The sequence below is a fragment of the Rattus norvegicus genome, chromosome 9 (genome assembly GCF_021556685.1).
Source record: "Rattus norvegicus strain SHRSP/BbbUtx chromosome 9, alternate assembly SHRSP_T2T, whole genome shotgun sequence".
Taxonomy (NCBI): Eukaryota; Metazoa; Chordata; class Mammalia; order Rodentia; family Muridae; genus Rattus; species Rattus norvegicus.
The window spans coordinates 97,710,148-97,734,308 of record NC_141542.1 but is presented as its reverse complement, the minus strand read 5'-3'; the positions used below and the strand labels follow the sequence as shown (position 1 = coordinate 97,734,308).

General features: G+C 40.0%; 1 protein-coding gene across 6 annotated transcripts in view; it reads right to left on the bottom strand.

Annotated features, from left to right (window-relative positions):
* The window catches only part of Nyap2 (neuronal tyrosine-phosphorylated phosphoinositide-3-kinase adaptor 2), a 251,367-nt gene that overhangs the window by 47,308 nt on the left and 179,898 nt on the right, over positions 1-24,161 (bottom strand). For all 6 annotated transcript variants that reach the window (XM_087564398.1, XM_087564396.1, XM_087564393.1 and 3 more), the window contains one exon: positions 23,302-23,511. In XM_087564398.1, the coding sequence (XP_087420524.1) occupies positions 23,302-23,511 (210 nt within the window). The remainder of the gene's footprint in view (positions 1-23,301; positions 23,512-24,161) is intronic.

Here is a 24,161-nt window from a genome sequence, read left to right as displayed (position 1 = left end):
TAGAAAAGATTTTAGCTGTAATTGAGCAGCTTAGAGATTGTCTCGGCTTTTGGCACTAAAACTGTACAGATCTCTGATCTTTGAAAATGAAATGCTGTCTCAGAGTTAAACAATGGATACTTAAGCTTTCATTCTAATCTAATCTAAGATTTAGGGTTGTGGGGAGGAGCTCTAAAAACAATGAATTCACTCTGAAAATGTAAGGCAGAGCTGTCCTGCTTCAAGAAACATTCATTCCGGCTGGAACTGGAAAATATCATCCTGAGTGAGCTAACCCAAACACAGAAAGACATACATGGTATGCACTCACTGATAAGTGGCTATTAGCCCAAATGCTTGAATTACCCTAAATGCCTAGAACAAATGAAACTCAAGACAGATGATCAAAATGTGAATGGTTCACTCCTTCTTTAAAAGGGGAACAAGAATACCCTTGGCAGGGAAGAGAGAGGCAAAGATTAAAACAGAGACTGAAGGAACACCCATTCAGAGTCTGCCCCACATGTGGCCCATGCATATACAGCCATCCAATTAGACAAGATGGATGAAGCAAAGAAGTGCAGACCGACAGGAGCCGGATGTAGATCGCTCCTGAGAGACACAGCCAGAATACAGCAAATACAGAGGCGAATACCAGCAGCAAACCACTGAACTGAGAATAGGACCCCCGTTGAAGGAATCAGAGAAAGAACTGGAAGAGCTTGAAGGGGCTCGAGACCCCATATGTACAACAATGCCAAGCAACCAGAGCTTCCAGGGACTAAGCCACTACCTAAAGACTATACATGGACTGACCCTGGACTCTGACCTCATAGGTAGCAATGAATATCCTAGTAAGAGCACCAGTGGAAGGGGAAGCCCTGGGTCCTGCTAAGACTGAACCCCCAGTGAACTAGACTGTTGGGGGGAGGGGGACAATAGGGGGAGGGTGGGGAGGGGAACACCGATAAGAAAGGGGAGGGGGGAGGGGGGAGGGGGATGTTTGCCCGGAAACTGGGAAAGGGAATAACACTCGAAATGTATATAAGAAATACTCAAGTTAATAAAAAAAAAAAAAAAAGAAAGAAACATTCATTCCATCAAGAGGTTAATTATGAGCCGGAGGACAGCTATTGTTTTCATAACCAAGGGGAACTTTTCCATTCCTTTGAAAACTCTACAAATAATGCTACCCAAGAGAAGTTGATGCTCCTTGGGCAATTTCAGGGAAGATCCAGCATAACGAGAAGAACTGAGGAATATAGGAGATACAGAAACAGAGAACACAGAGATGGTAAGAGAAGAAGAAGAGGAAGGAGCTCCAGAATAGAAATCCATTTCCTCTCACAAGAGGAAGATGACTAACAGGTTTTTAAAATTAATTTATTTATTCATTTACTGTATGAGTGACCTGCTGCATATACATCTGCAGGCCAGAAGAGGAATCAGATCCTCTCAGAGATGGTTGTGAGCCACCATGTGGTTGCTGGGAATTGAACTCAGGACCTCTGGAGGAGCAGCCACTGCTCTTAACTGATGAGCCATTTCCAGCCCCTGAAGTAATTTTTTTTTTGAAACATAAAAAAAAATCCACTGAGTACTTGACTGAAGAAAAACTAAACCAAACAAACAAACAAAACCAGGAGTTAATATTGACCTGAAAACACCTTGTAATCCTGATGGTAACTTCCCTCCCTTGCTCTTCCTCTTTCTGCCCTCCTCCCCCTCTCTTGTTCTGTCCCTCAGCATTGATACAGCAGAAGCTCCAAGAAGAGGCAGCTGTTCTGTTGCAGATTGGTGGTCTCTGCTTTCAGGACAAACGCCTACCTGCATGGCCTTAAGTGATGACTATATTTTCTCCTAAAGAAATAATAAGGAATCTTGCTTTCCTCTATCATCAAAGAAGAAAGATCAGTCAAATTTGGGGCCATCTTTTCTCCATTCGGAGTCCACTTTTGTGTACTAACAAAGACACGTCCCAGTCCCCAAGTCAGTTCTGCTGCTCAAAGCTGCCAATCAGTGGCTCAGCACGACATTGAAAGTATAGAGTAGCCTTTCCCCCTCTACATGTGCTAGGTACAGACGTTTCTTTCAGTTGAACATATTTTTGAAAATAACATGCATGTTATTTGAGATAAATTGGTAACTTAATAATAGAAACCTGTAACATATCCCAAAGAGTGTTTAAAACTTTTTGTTACCTATCTTAGAAAAATATTAAGATGGCTGCAAGCTGGGAATTAAATCTAATTTTTATGCACACATATACATTAATAAATTTTATTAATTTGTTTTCAATTGTTGAACTTCAATTAATCCTTCGAGCATGTGATTGGCTAGTAGGCTAGGACTGAACTTACGCTTCACCATCTTCAGTTTGAGATTTTAAAATGGATGTTACTGTCCTATCATCATTGTCAGAAATTCTTAAAGAATTGGACAATCTCGTCTAGAAAAAATTTTCAAGCATAAAGACATCTTTTTTAATGTCAGCCCATGTCACATTGTACTTGATTTTTACATTTTTTGTTATTGTTAACATGGCAGGTGTTTTGTTTGTTTGTTTGTTTGTTTGTTTGTTTTGGGATGTGACAGCTATTTCCATTATAGAGCTACATTTTTCTTAGTATCTTTATAGATCTCTGAGCAGGCAATAGGCCTCAGTGTTATGGCTATATCACTGAAGAGAAGACAAGTCTGAAATTGTTATCATCATTCTGTGACCCTGGAGAAAGGGGGAACTGTCATCAATATGCAAAAAAATCTATTGTTTCTCTCTATATTTCCAAGGAATTTTCCTCTGAGAGGGCAACAGAGACTTGTGCATCTTTGAATGACTCCCAGTATCCTGAACCAGCTAGCTGCAGTGTCCTGGTAAGGCTTAGATAGAACAGTCACTCTACTGCTGTAATTGGTAATTGGTAGGAGTGTCTGAAACCTGAGAAAAACATAAATACCAAAGAATAGTGAAGTGGCCACAAAGTGTGACGTTTGTGACCTGAGAATGGATGTGAAGAATTATAATAGCTGTTTTACATAAGAGAAAGAAAATCACGCACATATCCTGGTGGGAATATTCACGACATTCCTTCTTGTAATTTGAGGGCTCAAGGTCCCTAGTCTCCTTTATTCCTTTTCTAATTTTTTTGGGGGGGGAGAATATAAATCACACTGTTCCCTCTATGGGGATGTTCAAGATGCTGCAACTTCTTACAGAGTGGCAAAATGGAATGTATCATGAACACATTTTCCTTTGTCGGCCTTTTTCTGAGTAATTTATAATTTGTAAAACACCCAAGGCATTTACATCCCATCAGATGAATGCAAAAATGTTTATTTATCTTAAATTCTTAAGTATATTTGTATAAAACAAGATATGCTATCTAATGAACAAATATAACCTTTTAACCTCTATAAAAAAACCATATGAGGCAAATCTACCAGTTGAAGCATAAGAGTGAAAAGTGTATGATAAATTGAATCAGGATCTAAAATACATTGCCAGGTAGGTACATATTTTATTTTGCATTGTGAAATTTAAACTATAGTAAATCAATGACTAAGACACTTCCCTTTCATCTCACCAATATTAGGGATAAAATCCATTCCAAGTATTAAAAAATACAGTGTGCTCTGCTGGAGAATCATGAAATAGAAGAGAGTGGTAGGCTTGTCACATCACTTAACTTGTCAATGCGAAAACTATTTCCATCTGAAAAACTAAAATTAAAACTTGCCACAATACCAATGATCTTTCCTTTTTATTTCAGTGGATTTTGTAGTGGGTTAATGAACAAACATGGAAGTGTGAGCTGTTATTATAAAGTTCATGCCCTAACAAACAGGAAATGTCAGGTTCTATTTCTATGGCCTAAACCTCTGTACTGCTATGTTAATAACAATTACAGACCTCAACAGAAGTGCGTGTGATTGACCAAAGTCCATTGCAAGAGCCTCCTCATTCAACCCAGTTGCTTTAGAAAGTTACTCTTGTTTATTCTACAGCACAAGCTCCAAGGACCCTATTACCTTTTAGAGATCAGAAAGTGAGCACAAAATCTTTTCTATGCAAATATTAGGAATCTTTATTCACTGTGTTGACAGATGTATCAAACCCCGAAAGCGATGCTCAAACCTGCTGCTACTTAAGCCCATCATAGCAGAGGTACCAAACTGTCCCAGGCTGCTTCGCTTCCTGCCCCACAGGCTTGGGTAAACGTCAAATGTTTTCTTGAAAGTTAACGCAACGATTCCATTTATTCACAAAGATCTCTGGCAACATTTATTGTCGCAACAATCAGAGTAAATCGAGCACTCGGGCAAAGCAAATTTCAAGTACCTGGATCTATCACCATGAGCTTGAGAAAACCAATCATGTGGGGACTTCTCCTGAGATCAGCATTGGTATTAATGGATGGAATTTATTGATTTTATAATGGAATAATGTCTCAGTGCATGGGAGAACTACACTTAGGACAGTCTTAGTGAAACGATACTTTCTATGTAACTGGGTTATAAATCATGCAAAGTGAAAGTTGTGCTCTGCAGGCCAAGAGAAAAAGATGGATTTTAACATGACAAAATTATGGGAAGTTTATTGATATGCAAAAACCATTGCAGCTATCCTTTCCAATACTACTGTTCACTGAGCTTGGGAAGGATATTGAAGAGAAGTGCACACAATTGTGTTAAAAGGCCACTTAAATATTCTTTCCTCATTAACTACCTATCTATCTTTGGCTGGATTTCCTTCAGATGTTTAACCCTAGCATGGCAAACACTGGTTTCTGATAGGAACTCAAGTATTTATGAAACAAATTATTTTAAACCGTCTATCACATGAGGTGAAAATAAAAACTATTTTATAGTTCATATTTACAAAAATTGAATTTGCTCCATTCTTTAAAAGTTTCCCATGCTTCTTTAAAAAAAGAATGATAAAAAAAATACTGTGAGGCCTTCAAATTGAACGAGGGAGGGGATGAGACAGAAAGAGCTAGAACACTCAGGGGAGGGGGATGGGAGGGAGAGAGAGAGGGAGGAAAGGACAGAGGGTTGATTTGGAGTTTGTAGTTCCTCTCTTGAACAGTAGATGGCAGTAAAAACAAGCTTCCTGCGCTAGTCTCAGTGACTAATACAAGTCAGACTGAGCCTTCTGCTATAGTAATATCTTCTATGGATTTTCAAAGAAACAGCAAGGGCGTTCTTTGTGAGTAGTGTTGGTACAGTGTACCCGTGGGACCTTTCCAAGGATAGCCAAGGGCTGTCAATAGCAGCATTATCAAAAAAGGCATCCCCAGAGGGTTGAGGAGGAGCCATGTGCCAGCAGACTGCCATCAAGGTTCTTGGGCAGTTCTAATCCTTTACTGAGACTAATAAAAAGAACTACCCTCTGAATCAGCTGATGAACTATGTATGGCTGGTTCCTTCTCAAGAGACTCAACTAAGATTAGCTGGAAATTCAGGATTATTCTTTTACAAGAATGAAATTATTACTGAATTTAATTTTTTTTCTGTAGTGGTCAAAGTATCTCTATGTTGTACAACATCATGTTCGTTCTCTCTCTCTCTCTCTCTCCCCTTCCCCCTCCCTCTGTGTGTATGTGTGTGTGTGTGTGTGTTTTAAATTGGAAGTCACGTTTATGCAAAACATGCATACAAAATAATATGAGTGCTGAATCACTTTATAGTTCACATTTATAAAAGGGAATTTTCTTCATTTGTTAATGTTTACTATCAGAGGAGGAAGGAAGGCAGAGGGAAGGATATAGGAAGGAAGATAAGAAGAGGAGGGAGGAAAAGAGAGAGGGAGGGTATGGGGCGTAGCTGGCTGACATTATAAAACTGATGAGGTAAGACTCTAGATTAAAACTCCAAGTGGCTTCATAGGCAGGTACTGTCATAGAGTTCAACACCACCCAATTCTTTGACTTCAGACTGCTCGTCTGTAGCTGTAATTAACACTTTACTTTCCACCAAAATTGGAGTATGAATACAATAGCTTAAGGGAAACTATATAAAACCATTGGAAAACAAGGACGGGTGTCCCATTTTATCGAATGCTGCTTTTACTGTCAACCCCTGGGAAAGCAAGAATAAATTCCTAGATGCCATAGCCCACCTTCTCGTCACCCCAGGACCTGAGGTTTTTACAGATGTGTGAAGTTCTTACAGATGTGTGGAAAGAGTCAATACTCCTCTAAGCACATATCACTTTCTTGTTTTGTGTTTCTGTAGACAGCCAAGACACAAGCATGATCCTGTTGTTCAGACTTTCAAGAATGAAGATAATATGGTTACACAATGCAATCAACCACAAGACCTTCTACTCAGTGACAGAAACAGAAATTGCAGGGACCAAAGAACAAAGAAAAACATTTCTCCTTTGGTTTTTATAAGGCATGCCATTTGGGACAGCAGATTTATCTCCATAATTCTGTTGTTCTTCGTCTAGGAGGATGATAAATTATAGGCTCCTGTTGATTACATAAGCCCTGGGTTTAAAATCTATAAATGGCTTCCTAACATTTTAAGGTAAGACTCAAATCACAAATACAGGTTCTGGGCTGCCTCTCTGACCTCCTTTTAGCCCCTGTACAATGTGGGACATCCAATCTTAAACCAAAGCCCTTCCAGGTTGGTCCTCTTGCTTGAATGTAGTTCTTCCTAATTAGCCTGAGGGCAAAGTCCTGGGGTCATCACCATGCCAGACAACATGCTCCAAAGGAAGTAGCGTGGCTAGACTATTTCTGCCATTTATAACCCTTCCCCAAGCTTTCCACACAAAATGTTGCACTGAATAAATCACTGGACAGGCGCCCCACTGAAATTCAAAAACCTGAAGTCTATGCCTTGTTTTGAAAATAATACTTAACCAAAGAATCCTGAAAATTACACACTTTTGTTTGAGCCTTGGTATTATTTTTAACAAAACATTTAATAACTACAGCCCATGAATGTGTAGATTCTTGTGAAGTAGATATGACATATCAAATGTAGCAAATTAACATACATGTGAGCACACACATCATTATTTCAAACAGGTTACAAAAAGTCTACAGAGGTAATCTGATTTGGTTCTGTAATATCATTTGTAAGACTTTCAAATACTTTTTCTAATTATCTTGAATTGTATTTTCTTTAAAGTAGTGTAACTATTGTTTAAACATATAAAACTTATATGTAATCAGAAAGTGTCTTAATTTCTATTGTTGTGATAAAGTACTTTGACCAAAAGCAACTTGGGAAAAAGGGATTTATTTCTTCTCATGGTTCTATAGCATAGCCCATCCCTGAGGGAAGCCAGGATAGAAACAAAAGGATAGGAACCTGGATGCAGAAACTAAGGCAGAGGCCATGGAGGAGTGCTACTTATTGTCTGTCTTGCTTTCTTACAAACTCCCTAACTACCTGCCAAGAGCTGGCACCACCCACAATAGATTAACCCTGAAACATCAATTATCAAGTAAGAAAATGTACCACAGGCTTTTCCACAGGCCAGTCTTGTGGGGGAATTTTCTCAATTGCGGTTCCCGTTTCCAAAATGGCGCTAGCCGGTGTCAGGTTGACTTAGAACAAGGCAGCACAGAAAATTATATCATTCTTTTCTGTGCACAAATTGAATTTCATTTGTCTAATTCTTTGCACTGCATATGTCATAGGGTGGCTGAAGCTTAGTATTTTGGTTTTTCACTTTGATACCAAAAACTCATTCAGTTTGGGGCTGCAGAAAAGATTCAATAGTTAAGAGTCTTTAACACTCTCTCTTCCAGAGGAACTGAGTTTGGTATCCACAACCTTGACCCGGCAGCTGGTAACACCTGTAGCTCCAGGAGATCTTAAGCTCTTCAGCCTCTGCATGTGCTTCCAAACATGTGGCACATGCATGCGCACACATACACACATCCCACATAGAAAAAATAACCTATAAGAAAGCCATTCAGTTTATACAAGTTAGAAAGTAATCATAATGAAATTGTAACTTAAATGTCCAGAAGAATGTGGTCATCATTTGAGGAAAACACTTCTCCCTGGCTCTTAGAGCATGTTACCAGCATGAATAATGTCCTCTCTCTTGCTCCTGCCTCTGGCCTAGTGCTGGAATGCACTCTCTGTGCCCATGAAGAGAGAAATGAATACTGGAGAGAGTTTATTGACTGCACAGTGTTAGCTGTCTTCTCGCCTCTGTGGCTTCAGGGCATATTTGAACTTGAAAATCTTTCTTCTTTGGATGCTTTTCACCAGGATTGGCTGTCTGTCACCCAAAGAGCTCACAGCTAATGCTCTGTGTCTTTGTTTGCTAGGCATTCTTAAGAGTACCTGAGTCAAGACTGCCTTTGCCGAACCAACAGAGATAAGACCTATGTAGCTCCCCAAAGCCCAGATTTGTTCTGTGGACGCACACTTGCGAAGTGCTCTCCTCTAGTCACACTATGCTGTCAACAGGCCGAATCAGAGTAGCTGAAACTATGTAGAGTGAATAGAAAGAGGGTTGGAGAAAGCCACCAGAGCCTTACTTGAGATTCTAGACACTCCTTCCCTCACACCCTTTACCCCCTTGTGTCTGTGTGTCATCTTACCTTGGCTTCACATTGTCTCACAAGGTCTGACATTTATAGTGGGTACATAGTGAATGAAGAGGAGACTCTAGCTATATAGCATTAGGAAGGTCAGCCCCCTATATTTAGGTGTAATTTTTCTGTGATGCAGCTATTCTGAGATCATAAATACTCCAGTCAGTAACCTCTGTCTCATGATTCTATAGTGGTCTCAATTAATTAATTAGTGGATGGGTTCCTTTCTTTCTTCTGACATCTGAGGTAAATAGAAGCTTGTTCACTTACTAACATTACAATGACGCATACTAACATATTATACACACCTTTGGCCCCTGGTTCGTAGCCAGGAATATGTTATAGACATCAACTTACTAGACTGGGTGTTAGGTATATTTTATACTTTATAAATTACAAAATGATAACAGTCGTGCTCAGCTTACATCTGGGAGAATTTTCTTTTTTTAAATTAGACAGAAAGGGTGAAGTGTAGGTTAATGTCTATATGCAGGTGAGGGCTGGCACAAGTTAAGGCGAGGCCTGTGATTAGACAGTAAAAAGTAAGGCGGGGACAAAGTTTTTGTAAGGCAGGAGAGAAGAGAAAAATAAAAGAGGAACAAAGATAGAGGCTGAGAAGGATGACTCAGATCTGTGTGGCCTTACATGGCCACGGGTAGTTATATGTTTTAAGGGATGGATTTTTATATGACAATTTATCTTATTAGGTGGGCGGTTTATATCTTTATCAATTGGCTCTGAGTTTATTGTGTGGACGTTTTGTGGTGTGTAAATTTACTGAGATAAATTATTTAGATAAATCTGATTGCTAAATTACAAGCATATGGAGTTTTGATTTTAACGGGTTACTGGGAGTTGATCCTATAGCCTTTAGGTAGAGGTTGCTGGGAATGTAAACAGAGCAGAGGCACTGCCAGCAGAGTCCCCAGCATGCAGCAAGCCACAGGGGTGGAAAGACCTCCAGGGACAGAGAATAGCTGGGAGGAAGAGCTGGCATGGTGCCCTAGAACTGGCTGCCCCTGAGATGCCAAGTAGTGAGGGTTTGAGGGTATTTTGAATATTACCGCAACAATATGGAGGGATAATCTCTTACGTTTTATGTGGAAGCATCACCAGGCAATAAAAGTGTGATGGCAATAAGCTGAGGCAGAATTAGAAGGTGGTGCAGCCTACAGAGAAAGAGGCCTCTGGGAAATAGTCACAGAGATTCCCCACCTGGGCTCAGAGGAGGTCAGGCAAATGAAATCGAGGAAAGGTGAGCAGTCATGTGGCAGACATAGACTAATATAAATGGAATGACTGAGTTATGAGCTAGTTAGAGAACAAGGCCAGTTTAAAACTTAGTCATTAATTAATAATAGCCCCCAAGTCATTATTCAGGAACTGAGGCATGCTGGGAAAAGCTCCACAGTCACAGGAATAGCTACCTGTAACTTAGGTTCGGTGGTTCTAGGCTGGCCAGTAGATCTCTTCTGCTCTCATTCTTATTGTATAACTCAGACAACTAGAAATGATATCAACCTTTCCAGGAAGCCCTCTCTTTGTCATTTGATTTTCCACTAACGGGCTCTTGCTATCCCTACTTCCAAAATACTGGAATTCATGCACAATTTCACACATGGTCATATACATATAGTCATGCACATACACAATCACAACATGCCCTATTTACACACAGCGTCACACATGTACACAGTCACATGTACATGCACAGGCATAAATAATCCCTTGCACTTACACACAGAATCATACACACACACACACAGACACACACACACACACACATATTGTAACATCCAATCACAATAAAGCCACATTAGCACATTCACACACCTATACAATCACATTCATGTAGCCATACATATACTTGATCACAAGACAATCATATGCACATGACCACATATAGAAATCACATACACCCACACATGATCATATACAAATCAAATATACTGAATTGGACAGAATTACACATGAATAATCACACATGTACAGACCTTAACAAATCAAACTTATATGAGCACAACCACAGACAGAAATCACTCTCAGTCTCAAATAAATCCCACATATACCATCACCCAAATTTCATATATACAAATCACCTAAAACACTGCCCAAATCGCACACAACCATACACAGAAAGTCTATCTAAAATCTTGTCTAATACTGGCTTCTGATTCTACCTTTAACTGCCTTCTCAGGCTACAGATGAGAGTTCAGATAAGGACACCAATATTCATTTGTTAACCTCCTTTGCAAGTTCTGTGGTTTGGCTTTTGTCTTGGGATATGAGAGTAATTATCTTATATTATTTTGTAATTAGCCTTTTGCATTTTATATCCTGTTTATTTCCATTCAAACTCTATTAGGAAACACTCTGACCACTTAAAATGTTAACACACTCACATTTTTTTTCTTTTTCTGTTTATTTCCCAATGCTTTCTGAACAATATCAGGTTCTCTGGTTAATGCAAATTTTCGTGACAGAAACTGCAGTTTTCTGGAGAGAAGTCAGGAGAGAAGTCATAGAACCACTAGGGACATAGCTTGCATGACTCTCCGAAGACTCCGCATGAGAATTTGGCCATGTGTTTACTACTAGAATTCAAAATGGGAGAGCTAAACCCCAGAGTGAGGCAAGAGTGGGAAGAGCCAAGCGGCAGGAGCAAACAAATGTTCCCGGAGGAAGCAAGCAAACTCGTGAGTTGGGTAGCAAAGCTTCTGATGGAGGCTGTCTTCCGGTACATGAGCCCACTGCACGGAATGGCGGCCTGGAGGGTTGTAAACACATAGCCACAGCTGTGCCTGGCTCAAGTGGAGTCAGCAGGAAGCCAGTCTGCAACCCACATCCAAGTCCACTTTGTAGCGAGCAGAGAGATCGATGAGAGCTGCTTGCTGTTCTTGTTGCAGAATAAAAGGAGATGTAGGGAATGTAATGGAGTCGCAGTTCGGTCAAACACCTTGTGTTGAAAAGCAAGATGACGAGGAAAATGTCGGGGGAGTAGAACTTCGTTTTATGTATAAATGTGTTAGTATGTTCCACTTTGCTGTTAGTTTCCCATATTGTTATACAGCAAAATGAGAGTGCCTCATTAGAAAGAAAAACAGTGAATAAAAAAAAAAAACAAAAAAACATGATGTCTGTCAGTTATTTATGTTCACATCCTCAAACCCTGGGACTAATGTCTCCATTTTGTTTGTAGGTCAGTGAGGTGGCTGGGCAGGTTTCTCCTTTTATTTGACTCTGTTGTTCATGCAGCCACGTATGTGTGTGTATGAGGGGGGGCGGTTTGTGTGCATGTTGTGTTTGTGTGTGTGTATGTGTTGTGTTTGAGCGTGTGTATGTGTGTGTGTATGTGTTGTTTGAGCATGTGTGTGTATGTGGTGTTTTTGTGTGTGTGTTAGTGTGTGTGTATGTTTAGTGTGTGGTGTTTGTGTGTGGTGTATGTGTGTGTGGTGTTTCTGTATGTGTGTTTGTGTGTGTGTATGTTAGTGTGTGGTGTTTGTGTGTGTGTGTGTGTGTGTGTGTGTGTGTGTGTGTATGCATATACACTGACTTATTTTCTTATGCATTTGGATTGGCCTGGGAACCATGGCTTCTTTCTGTACCAGTTTCACAGAGATGCTCATATGCCAGGGGCACAGTTGGAAATGCTTCCTGAAAATAAGGCCCTGAACTCATGCCAGTAGCTTCCATCCCATTACCTTGGTCATATCAGACACAAGCTCAACACAGATTCAAGGGAAGGGAAAAGGACCTGAGTTCTTATGGAGGCAAATTCCGAAGACTTGAATGCAGGGCTAGGTGACAACTCCTGTAGCCCTAGCATTGCACCAAGACAGCTCCAAATTTAGTGACGAAGATTCCAGATGCCCAAAGATTTGCCTTCCCTTTAGCAAGCTATCCGTCATCATCTAAACCCCACATGACACAGAGTAAAGACCAACTATAGTTTTCCCATTAAAAATTACAGTCCAACAGAGAGTGGACGACTGAGTAAATGTCAGGTAGAATATTCATCAGAGAGGATGTGTGTATGTGTGTACACTACTATTTTCTTATGCATATTTCCCTGTCAGCATAGTTTACCATCCTGCTTATTTTACATTGCAGAACAGAAAGAGTCTGATAAATTAAGCTTATTTTTCTTAACTTTAAAAAAAGTCATTTTTGTGCGGGTATAGCCCCCCTCCCCCCATATGTGTGTGTGTGTGTGTGTGTGTGTGTGTGTGTGTGTGTGTGTGTATGTGATATTCATGGTTGTAGGAGTGCATGCGCTGTGCCACAGATAGAGAAGTCAGAGGCAATTTTGGGAGTCCATTCTCTCCTGCCATCTTTTGCCTGATATACAAGTGCTTCTACCTCCTGTGGTAAATTGACAGCCCAGTGTACAGTGTACAAACTCTGAGGCTTGCCTATGATCATGCATCTATGGGATGCATACTCAGTTGGTGGAAAAACAACTGTGCACATGGTCTGGTCTTATTTTCTGAAACACACACACACACACACGCACACGCACACGCACACGCACACAAAACCTGGCTTGGAGCATTGTAACCAGTGTGTACCTATGTAGCTAAGAAAATCTCTTGGATTCTATGTAGCTGTTCTTTTCAAAGAAAACATTCTGTCTTAATCTTAGGAAGAGAATTCAGAGAGCTTTCAAGTAAAGTTGAAAGGGACTCAAATAGCATCAGTCTATCAGCAACCTCACGTAGGCTTCATGCCAGACATTTCCATGCATTTTTAAAGTCCTTAATGACACAATGAGATTTCTTTTATCTTAGACTTGGATGAAAGCAGAGTGCTATAATTCCTTCAAGTCATTACCATCAACATATTATTTTATTAATAGTGTTGCCCTGCATGGTTTTCTTCAAGGAAAATAGAAAGTTAAGCATGTTCATTATAGTTTGGTAGAAATTATTGTCAAAAGTGCTGTCACAGCCCTCACTCCCTTGGTTCTCAGGTATGGGCCTGCCTGCCACTTGTTTACTTGTTTGCACATGGGATTCTTCCTGTATAAAAGCAGGAGAATCAGGAACATCTTTGGGTTCATTAGAAGAGTTTGCTGGTCTTTCCACATCACCAGGGGTGGCAAATATCTCATGAATTTCAAGAAGAAAGTGTCTTCTTTATAAATCAATGGATGCAAATCCCACATTAAGAGCCCATCCTCTTGGATTCATTGTGACTCCATTCTGCAATCTCAGTTTCTATTACGGATTACCGTGACACCATTGACCTAGAGCCCCCTCCCTGCTTTGGGAAACTCTTCACCATCTGTAAGATTTCCTGATATCCACAAAGGTGATGGGGATGAGAATGACAGCTGCACACACCTTATGAGCCGTGGATTTGGTGAGCAGAGCGCTGGCACTGGAGTTTTTCCATCTCCCAGAGGACAACAGTACATTGCTCCTGCCTGACTGCTCCTCTCTTGAAGCCTTTTACCTTTCTTTTGTCTCATTTCTTTTTTTGAAATCTAAATTCTGGTCAGTGAAGACCCATCTCAACTTCTTATAGGAAATGATTCTGTCTGCTTTGTTAGGAAGGCCTCTGTGATGTTCAAGAATCCACATCAATTTATTTATTCATCTAAAATCCACTGTGCTCTAGCAGCTGAATTTGCCTCAATCTTTCCCCTTAAATCTTTTTTTTTCTTATTTATTGGTTGTGAGACTAGCTTTAAACATCTGAGACATCTTTACAGCCATTGTCTTTAATACTGAAAATCTCTTGCATTAGAAATTATTATCATCTAACTTTTTTAAACAAGTCTTAGGAAGATGGAGTCTGTCCGGTGCCATCACCAATGTAAAAGAGAATCAGGAGTTAAATCCTTACTAGTTGGCTGCCCAACTGTGATCAACTATGTAGTAAGCACATGTATTTTAAATTAGTATACAATTCACCCTACAACTGTGGCTTATGAAAAATAGCACATTCTCTTTCCTTTTTTTTTTTTAAATTTTAAAAGAAAATTTTTAATTATGCTTAAAGTTCCTGAGGGTTGGAGTCCTTAATGGGAACAAAGACATTGCTACAGGGGCAGGAACGACACATGCAAGTTCACATCATCAACAGAAACAGGGATAGGGAGATACACAGAGATTGGTGCAAGTCTTTTGCAACATCAAAACCCACCCCTAGTGACATCCCTTTTCTAAAAAGGTCACATCTACAAATCCTTTGGAAACAGTTCTAACAAACTGGGGAACAAGTCTTCAAATATGGGAGCCTACAAAGGCCTTTCATTTAGACTACCACACACCTTCAAATGCAGAGCAAACATAGGACATCACATACATGCCCTTTTACACGCTTGCAGTGAAACGGACCGAACCATATGAACAATTTCTCAAAAGGTCTCTGTATTCTGGATGTGACCACCCAGACCATGTGATGGGCACTAGATATGAGGAAAAGGAAAGCTATATTTGTTTCTTCATAGTCTTCTCTAAGAAGGGCAGAATGCCTCTGTGTGGTTAGGTATCCTTTACCCTTATACCTGTAATCATATTTTCCCTATGCCAACCCAAACATTTGCATAAAAATCTGCACATTCTCTTTCCTTAAAATGGCATTAGATCACTGACCAGTTTTTATTTCTGTGAAATCGGGACTCCTTTTGGATAGATACCAAGGGCAGAATTTTATGTGACGGTAGAACATACATCATCCTGGCAATGAGTTCTAAACTCAGCATACCTTTCCAGCAGAGGAGAATATATAATATTGCCCCTTTAATTTCTAGTTCACTCTGCTGACTACAGCAGAGTCCGTTATCCAGCACAAAGAGTCACTTGAAGCACAGAATTCCATATTCTGGAGTGTGGTAGAACAATAGTTTATAAAGTGCAACCTCAATGAAATCTGGAGGCCAATGTTTCCCCACCTGTTCTCCCTGTCCATTTGGAGCTCTTGGCACTTAGGTAAGGTTCCAAGAAAGACTAGACTGTTGGTGTTCACTATTCGTGAAAATCCAGACCTGAGCTTCTCTTACATGTTCTCTCCCTGCCTGACTATCTAGGGCAGTGGTTCTCAACTTTCTTAACGGTGTGATCATTTAATAAAGTTCTTCATGTTATGGTAACCCCCAACCATAAAATCATTTTATTGCCACTTCATAATTGGAATTTTGCCACTGTTATGAATTGCAAATATCTGTGTTTTATGATGGTATTAGGTGACCCCTACGAAAGAGTCCTTTGACCCTAAAGGGTCATGACTCTCAAGTTGAGAGCCAATGTTGTAGGGCTACATCCCTCTCATTCCTATTTTGCCTTCTATAAATTTCCTAAATCACTGTGGTTTCTGGGGAACTCAGATGGAGAGTCTGAAGGGTTTGTTGGCACTTCTGTTTTCTTTGGAACCTTTTGTGCTGTAAAATTGGAACCCATGACTCCGTCTAGCAGTCATGCTTGAGATTATCAACTGGAAACCAGATACTGCCAACCCCCGGGTCAGACGCAGCTGTCAGAAGGGAGTCATTTGACTCAATACTTCTGACAACTGAGCTGGAGGGAGACAATGGGGGGAGGATGGGGAGGGAACACCCATATCGAAGGGGAGGAGAAGGGGTTAGGGGGATGTTGGCCTGGAAACTGGGAACAGGAATAACAATTGAAATGTAAATAAGAAATAACCAATTTAATAAAGATGGAGGAAAAAAATTGAGAGTTGTCCCACATTCACAACCGAATCTGGAAATCTGAATGCTCATTGGCAGAGGCTGGGTAGCTTCTGTCTTCTTGACATGATTTATGATTTCTCTCATGCCTATCACTGATTCCTGGGGTCCATCAGCTCACAATGACATTTTCTCCTCACTGAGAAGTATATTTCTATTTCTGTGCCTCTAAGCAATGTGGAAATACAAATGGACTAAAAGGCATCGTACTTCAAAAAGATGATAAAAAATTTTCTCTGTGAGAGTAATACATATGTTTGTTGACATACTTCAGGTGTGAGCAAAATCATATCTGCTTTAGTGGAAGAAACCATGCCAGCTGCTGTTGCTGATATGCCTGTCTCTCCTGTGGGTATCTTAGCTACCATCCCATCACAGACCCACCCCATCAGTGACATGCCCCATCACTGACACACTCCTTCACTGACATACCCCATCACTGGTTCACCCCATCCCAAGTCCATAACAAGCCCATTCTGCCCATGATCACCGCATCACTGATCCACCTCATCCATAACTCATCCTCATTAACTTCCTGTGAGCATAAACTCTGAAAGATGAGGACAGAGAAGCTGGGGTGTTTTTTAAGAACACTGTTTCTCTCATTTATGGGTTTGTTCATTCTTGTCTAGGCATAAATTATATGCTAGTATCTGTGTGTGTGTGTGTGTGTGTGTGTGTGTGTGTGTGTGTGTGAGAGAGAGAGAGAGAGAGAGAGAGAGAGAGACAGACAGACAGACAGACAGACACAGAGAGACAGATAGACAGAGAGAAAAACAAAGTCAGACAGGGAGACAGAGACAGTCAGACAGACACAGAGAGACAGATAGACAGAGAGAAAAACAAAGTCAGACAGGGAGACAGAGACAGTCAGACAGAGACAGATAGACACAGAGAGGCTGACAAAGACATAGAGGCAGAAGCAGAGACAGAGAGACAGAAACAGAGACAGAGCAACAAAGACAGAGACAGAGTGACAGAGGCAGAGACAGAGAGAGGGACAGAGAAACATTTTGCTTCCAACTCAAAGCTTTCTGTTTTCACTTCTAAAAATGCTTCAGTCAGGCCAGGCTGACAGCACGAAGCCAGAAGCATGGCCGGTTTCAGTTCATATATATCCTATGTGCAAAACTTTCCTTTATTCAGTTGGTGAAAACAATGGCTCCTGGGAAGATCTGAGATCTCTCTGTGTCCTATTCACCCCATCTTCGTTTTTGAAGTCTGCACATCTTTTCATGTTCTTAGAAGGACTTTTAGATGTAAGTAGTAGGTAATCATAAAAATAATATAGTTTATTAAGTCAAAGTAATGTATTATCATCAATTCTGTGTCATAAAGAAACAGAATAAGGTCCTGGAGAGCTGAGACCATAGCATAAAGTCTGTTGTACATCAGTGTGAATGTGTGTGCTTCCCAGAAACTGCATTAGACACAAGCTAGGAAAACTGATAGTAACTGATAGGGTCTCAGAGTGTGTTAATACTATATTTATTCGCATACCTCCGCCCACATCCCCCCATTACTTTCATGAGTACAGGGGTCCCAGTTCTCCACTGCTTTCAGAAATCACCCTCTCGGGATTTTCTGACTTACTAAACAACAGTAGTTTAATAAACTACTGAGCAACCAGTGGCAATGTTAATTAGAATTGGGATCTCCTGACATGTTTTCTTTACTTCAGCAATTCCTCCATTCCTCAGTAGGGCTGTTAAGAACAGCCATTCCAAGGAGCTAAACTACTTTGGGTAAAACAAAAGTTTATGTGAATGTGTGTATGTGCAAGCACCTATGCTGCTAGGTAGGGGTGTGTGTGTGTGTGTGTGTGTGTGTGTGTGTGTGTGTGTGTGTGTGTGTGTGTGTGTGTGTAATATGTGTGTGTGTGTACACACACATTCACACCTGTTATTGGCATTTCAGATCACCAGAGGAAGGAAACTGAATTGTTCGAGAGAAGTGAGTACTGAACAGCGTTCTTCCTCCCTGTGTGAGGTATGGTATTAATAATAACTGTGAGCAAAGAGGGTTCTGGGTTACTCTTCTAACTCTTCCAGTAAAGCATTAGTGGGCCAATGACTTAGCAAATTAAAAGAGAAAATAATGAAGTGTGCAGAAGGAGAAGCAGTTACAATTGGCTCAATTTCTTCTCTTTCCTATTAGTAAGTCCAGGATGTTCTCTTCTTGCCAATACTTTCTTATTACAAAGCTAGGCCATTTTGTGGGAGGATAAGCTTGAGGTGGTGGCTAGCTTGCTTGAAACATCAAAGGTCAATGGCATTTGGTTTTTCTGCTTGTCTTCACTGATAGAACTGTAAGCTTTTTAAAGGACATATTAGGCCCATTTAAAAGTCTTTCTCTGCGGAAAAATAAAGCTTAAAGCATAAGAAATACTTTGTCTTCTTTTCCATTATTGTCTCACCCCTCCCAAAAAACAAGAAAAGGGACAATAGAGTACTTGAATATGAGTAACAGTTATTTTTTGTGACATTACGTTTGGAATCATTGGAAACATTTAAATAGCAGATAAACCAACAGTTATGTAGAAAATTTCTGGACCCAATAAGGATATTTCAGAGATATGAATAAGGCAAACAGGACATATTGCAAAGTAAAACCAAAATTCTAACAGGGCTATGCATCTACAGAAAGGGAAAAAGCAATGGGCTGAAAATGTTCAAGATTTTTCCAGGAAATAGAAGTAGGAATCCTGCTACACATTGGGAAGGCAGGGCTCGAGGGGACCTGGAGATCGGTGTAAGGCATTAGAGTGCTGGTCTTTTCATTCCAAGGCAGGAGGATGACTGAGTGTGCAGAAGGCACCGAGACTCAGGACCAAACAAGATCACATGAGAGAACAGAGCTTTAGATGATGTTTGGGACTCAAGAAGGAGAAGATGTTAGAAGGCAGGAAATGTTGCTCTGTGAAGAAAATATAGGAACAAAGAGAGAGTAATTAGAGCAGTATGGAGAGAGAAGTCATAGATGAAAGAGGAAAGAGAAATGTAGTCAGTTTCACTAAACATGGAAGGGAACTAGAAGTAAGGGTCACTGGACATATGTATGGAAATGTATATATGTTGTACATGTATGGACATTTGTGTTCTTAGAGGTAATGAAAGCCAATGTCCACCAGGAATGCACATTATACAGGTGTGGTGGATATTCCCAATTTTCAACTTAATTTGATCTGAATTTACCTTGGAGAGAAACTTCTGAGCATAACTGTAGGTAATTTGTCTTCATTGGGTTAAATGAGGTGGGAAGATCCATTTGCCTTGGGTAGTACCAGTGCCGAGGATAGGATACAGGGCTCTATAGAAGGGAGAAAGTGAGTACAGTATCCTTCACGCTCTGTTTCTTCACTGTGGACACATGTGATCAGCTGCCTCCAGCCTTCTAGACAGTGGCTTCTCCTACTACTACTCAACTGTTAGCCAAAATGTGTCCCCTCCTAAGTTTCTTTCACCAGAGTACTTTATCCCAGCAAAGGAAACCAATGTACCAATATTGTTCTCTGAAATTTACATATAATTGTCAACCCATTTTTATTGTTTTCTCCACTATTCAAAAACTATAGTCTTGAAATCAGCATATTTTACTTATCTCTATTTATGTAGATATATAGGCAATATGGTGAATGGAAGATATACAATCTGAAATACTTCGAATTTCTGAGTAGCTTCCATAGATCCAGAGTCTTGCCCCCATCAGACCGTGCCACCTACTATGCAGTATCTTTCGGTCCTGTCTTTCCCAGGCTCCCACAGAAAAGCATAAACTAACAGAATGGCAGTCTGTTGTTCTCCTTTTTAATGAATTTCCAAACTCCCACCAAATGATTACACACACAGCAATTGCCTTCATGTAATACAAGGTCTTTGGAGTCTTTAGCTTTAGAATGACACAAACCAAAAACAAATGCTTCAGGATCCTGAGGTAGAAGAACATAGAAACTTGGAACACAATTTCCTTAAACTCTGTACTTCTGAGATATTAAGGAGTGTTTCCTAATTACCTGTCAAAATTTATGCTCCAACTTTCTCAACAATTTCTCACTCTATCTCTCACATATACTCTCTGTCTCAGGAAATGCTCCTGTCATTTAAACTTACAGTCATCATTGGATGACTCCAAAACATAAGACAAATTATTTATTTTAAAATCTAACCATGGGATGGTAATTGACTACCTATGGTTATGCAAGTTCATTATCTCTACTAGGTATAAGATTTCTCCTTTACTGACGGAAGGAAAGGTCTTGCTCCCTTAGAGATGGCCCTTTCAGTTTCAGTCAGCAGTTGGTCTCCCAGTTCTTTCCCAGCTCTGAACAATTGGATGAAAATGAGAAGACTACTAGGATGTGCTGCCCCAAACCTCACTTTTCAGCCTGGGGCTGTGAAAAACATCTTTAAGGAAAGCAGGGCAGAATAGTGAACAGGATAGACAGCTCTGAGGACGTAATAGCATCCAGGAACAGCTGGAGAAAACATATAGCCACATGCTTCCAGACTCAGTGCCAAAGGCACTAGTAGTGTCCAGCACATGGTATAGACTCTTGACTTGTGCTTTATGGTAGAAGTGCATCCAATTATTATGTGGGGTCCTTTAGAAGCCCATCTACATTAGTAGATTCCCACTAAATTGTCCACAGTTCTTTACACTAAACACATTTTTTGCACCCTGTTGATTTTCGGGTTTCACCGGAAAGTATGTCATTTTCTTTCCCCTCACGTCTCTAGAAACCACTCTCTTATCAATCAAAACACCTACCTGATTAATCCTTCCAAAGTCAAAGTCTCCCAGGAAGAAAGAACTGATTTCTATTTCACATCTTAAATTTTATATCAACTTGTCTGAGCTAAGGGATATTCACATCATTGGTAAAGCATTATTTCTATGTGTGTCTGAAAGGGAGAGTTTCTGCAAGGGACGACTATTTGAATCAACAGAAAATCATCCTCACCAATGTGGATAAGTGCCACCATGCTGTTCAGTGAAGGTCTAAAAGGAGAAGAAGAGATCTTGTCTCTCTCTGTGAGCTGGGATCATTTGTCTTCTCCCACACTTGAACATTAACAGTGTAAATTTTAAACCTCTACACTAAGACTGTGCCTTGTACCACTGAGATCATTTGAAGGGCATTGTGCCATAGGTTTTCCTGGACCATTTGCTTACAAGTAGCTGATCTGGATCTTCCAAGCTTCCATGATGATGTGAAGATATCCCTCATAATACATCTCTTTCTAGACAGACATACCTATTGGTTCTGTTTCTTTGGAAAAGAATGAGTAAAATGAGTTAGTTACATTACATTATGATGATCTACTTGTATATCAGTAGAGTTTTAATAACCAGTGTAAGAATATGTGATTGACCATTTTGATCCCTGACCCAAAGATGCTGGCTAATGTATCACAGGTTCTCAGATAACATTTTTGGTTTTTATAAAATATGTTTCAGTTCTAAACATATCATTCACATACCTTAGGTAGAAATTATACAATTTAAATGTTGATAAACTACTGACAGATAAGCTCCAGATTAGTTATTAGTTTTAGTTGATAAGTGTTTGCTATTCTTATTTATATATTTTGTTTTTGAAATACTGTGCAGTGTAGTCCTAAATGTGTTGTTTTGGACAGCATACACTGGTAGTTCTCATTTCACTTCTAGTTGTTATAGTGGACACTTTAATAAAAGCAAGTTTGAAAGGAAAAGGTTTATTTTATCTCATAATACCAGGTTAGTAGGAACTTGAAGCAGCTATTGACAATCAAAGTTAAAAGAAAATGAATGTATGCAGGCTGACTACTCAGTTCACTTGATCTACTCATACACTACTCAAGGTCCAAGCCTAGGAATGGTGCTACCCACAGTGGGCTGAGTCTTCCCATACCAACTAATATAATCAGGACAGTTCCCCACAAGCATAACTACAAGCTAATCTGGGGTAAACATTACCTCAGTGACAGCCTTCCCAGGTTATTCTGGGAATGTGTCACACTGACAAGTAAGACTAACCGTCCCATATACCTATGGCCATTTTCCTTTAATATATATACCATTTAAAATTTCTGCTAAATGTGTAGAACTTTTCTTCTGTCAGTTTTTAACTTGTGCTATAAGGTGAGCCCTTCACAGTGTACATGGGATGGCTTCACCATCAAGCTTCACATGGTGTTCTAAATCCGAGAAGCTATGGCTGGGTCTTTTCTCAGAAACATGCCTCTCCAAGTACAAAGATCATCCAACCTCCTATATTTTAACTTACCTGTGACAGAGAGTAGATGGGTTAAATTCATGAAATTGCTTTCCTAGAGAAGTATCCAAGTTGGAAAAAAAACATGAAAGGATTGGTCTTTTCTTCATAGCCCTAGCACTCTTTGGAAAATAGAAATCCAAAGTTTCTTGATTACTCACTGTTTATTTTAATTGACAGCTCTCTGTGAGTCCAACATGTAGATGAATCAGATCAAAGCAAGCATATGCTGCTTTAAACATTTTTATGTTTAATAATACTTATCTGTTAGCCATGCAGGATTGCACCGAGTGTTTTAATCTCAGGATGTGAAATTGAAAAGTGCATTAGTGCTTTTTCCTTTGTTCTGGATTTGGGACCTTCATACATGTCACATGCCCAGTGATTGTGTGAGTAAAAACAGCTTCTCCTCTAGTGCCTTCAGATCATTAGTGATATATGTATATCCTTGGTTCTCCTACTGTTTGCATTATACCAGTTGTCTATTTCTTTTTAAAGAAAAAGGGCTAAATCATGAAATTTTCATAAATTGAAGTGGCTTGAGTTAAGGCCAATAGTCATATTTGAAGACATTTGGTGCAATTTTTCCTAAGTGTAGACTGCTGCATGCTAGAGCCTCAAGAAGCCTCCTTTTCCTTGCCATCTCTGGTACGGTATTCTGCACGGGTCTATTCTTTAATGTGTGTGTTTAGTCTGAGTGTAGGTAGACTGATCTGAGGTAATGGTTCCCTAAGTGACATCTGCATATGAGCAGCTTCTCGACTTATAAAGCCACATGGAAGGACAGGGTCGTGCTTACCTGAACCATGGTTTCCTGCCAACAGGGTGGGGCTCACAGAGCATCTGCCCATTCTGCTGGTGACCACAGGTGGACCTGGGGTTCCATCCCATTCTTGAGCTTTCACGGGCTCTCTCGAGGAAGATGCTCCGTGATGACCTCTCTCTTTGCTGTCCAACTTTGGTAACGGCTCCGTGCTGTGGCTTCGAACTTTCAGCTCCTCTGTGGATTCTGTGTATTAACAAAACTTACTTGTGATTGAAGAATGGGATACTGCCTCAAATAATTTTTAGAAATGACTGAATATCCTTCTAAAGTACTTGCAAGATATTGTTGAAAACATATTTGTATTGGAGAATCTGGTGTATATGACAGGAAAATGTGCCATGACGGATTTTCTTAATCTCCAAGCTGTGGATACTTTAATGTCACCAGTAAGAAAACAGTTTTCTCATTTGATACAGAATCCCTCAGTTACTCTTGGCCATTCTTTATTAAGTCCCCGCTTGGTTTCATCTTTAAGGAATTCTCTTAAAGAGCGTGTAGCATTCCTTCCTACTTGATATTCACTCACATTGCCTTCATTCTACTGTGGCACTAAGTCAACTCAACCATTCTATAGTACAGCTTTTCTTAAGAAAGTATAGTGCATTATTACTAGTTCAAATACTTTCCACAATGCTTAGTGACCAACAAATCATCTACCACTGGTATTATGTATTCCGTTTTTCATTCACAGATTCATTCCTTCCTTTTCTTGCATTGTTCTACATCAACTCCCCTCTCTGTGTCATATATAATTTTTTTCAACATATTCTTTATTCACTGGTCTTCCCTAAGCCAATAGCTAAGACACTTTTCATTCACTACAGATTATTCGT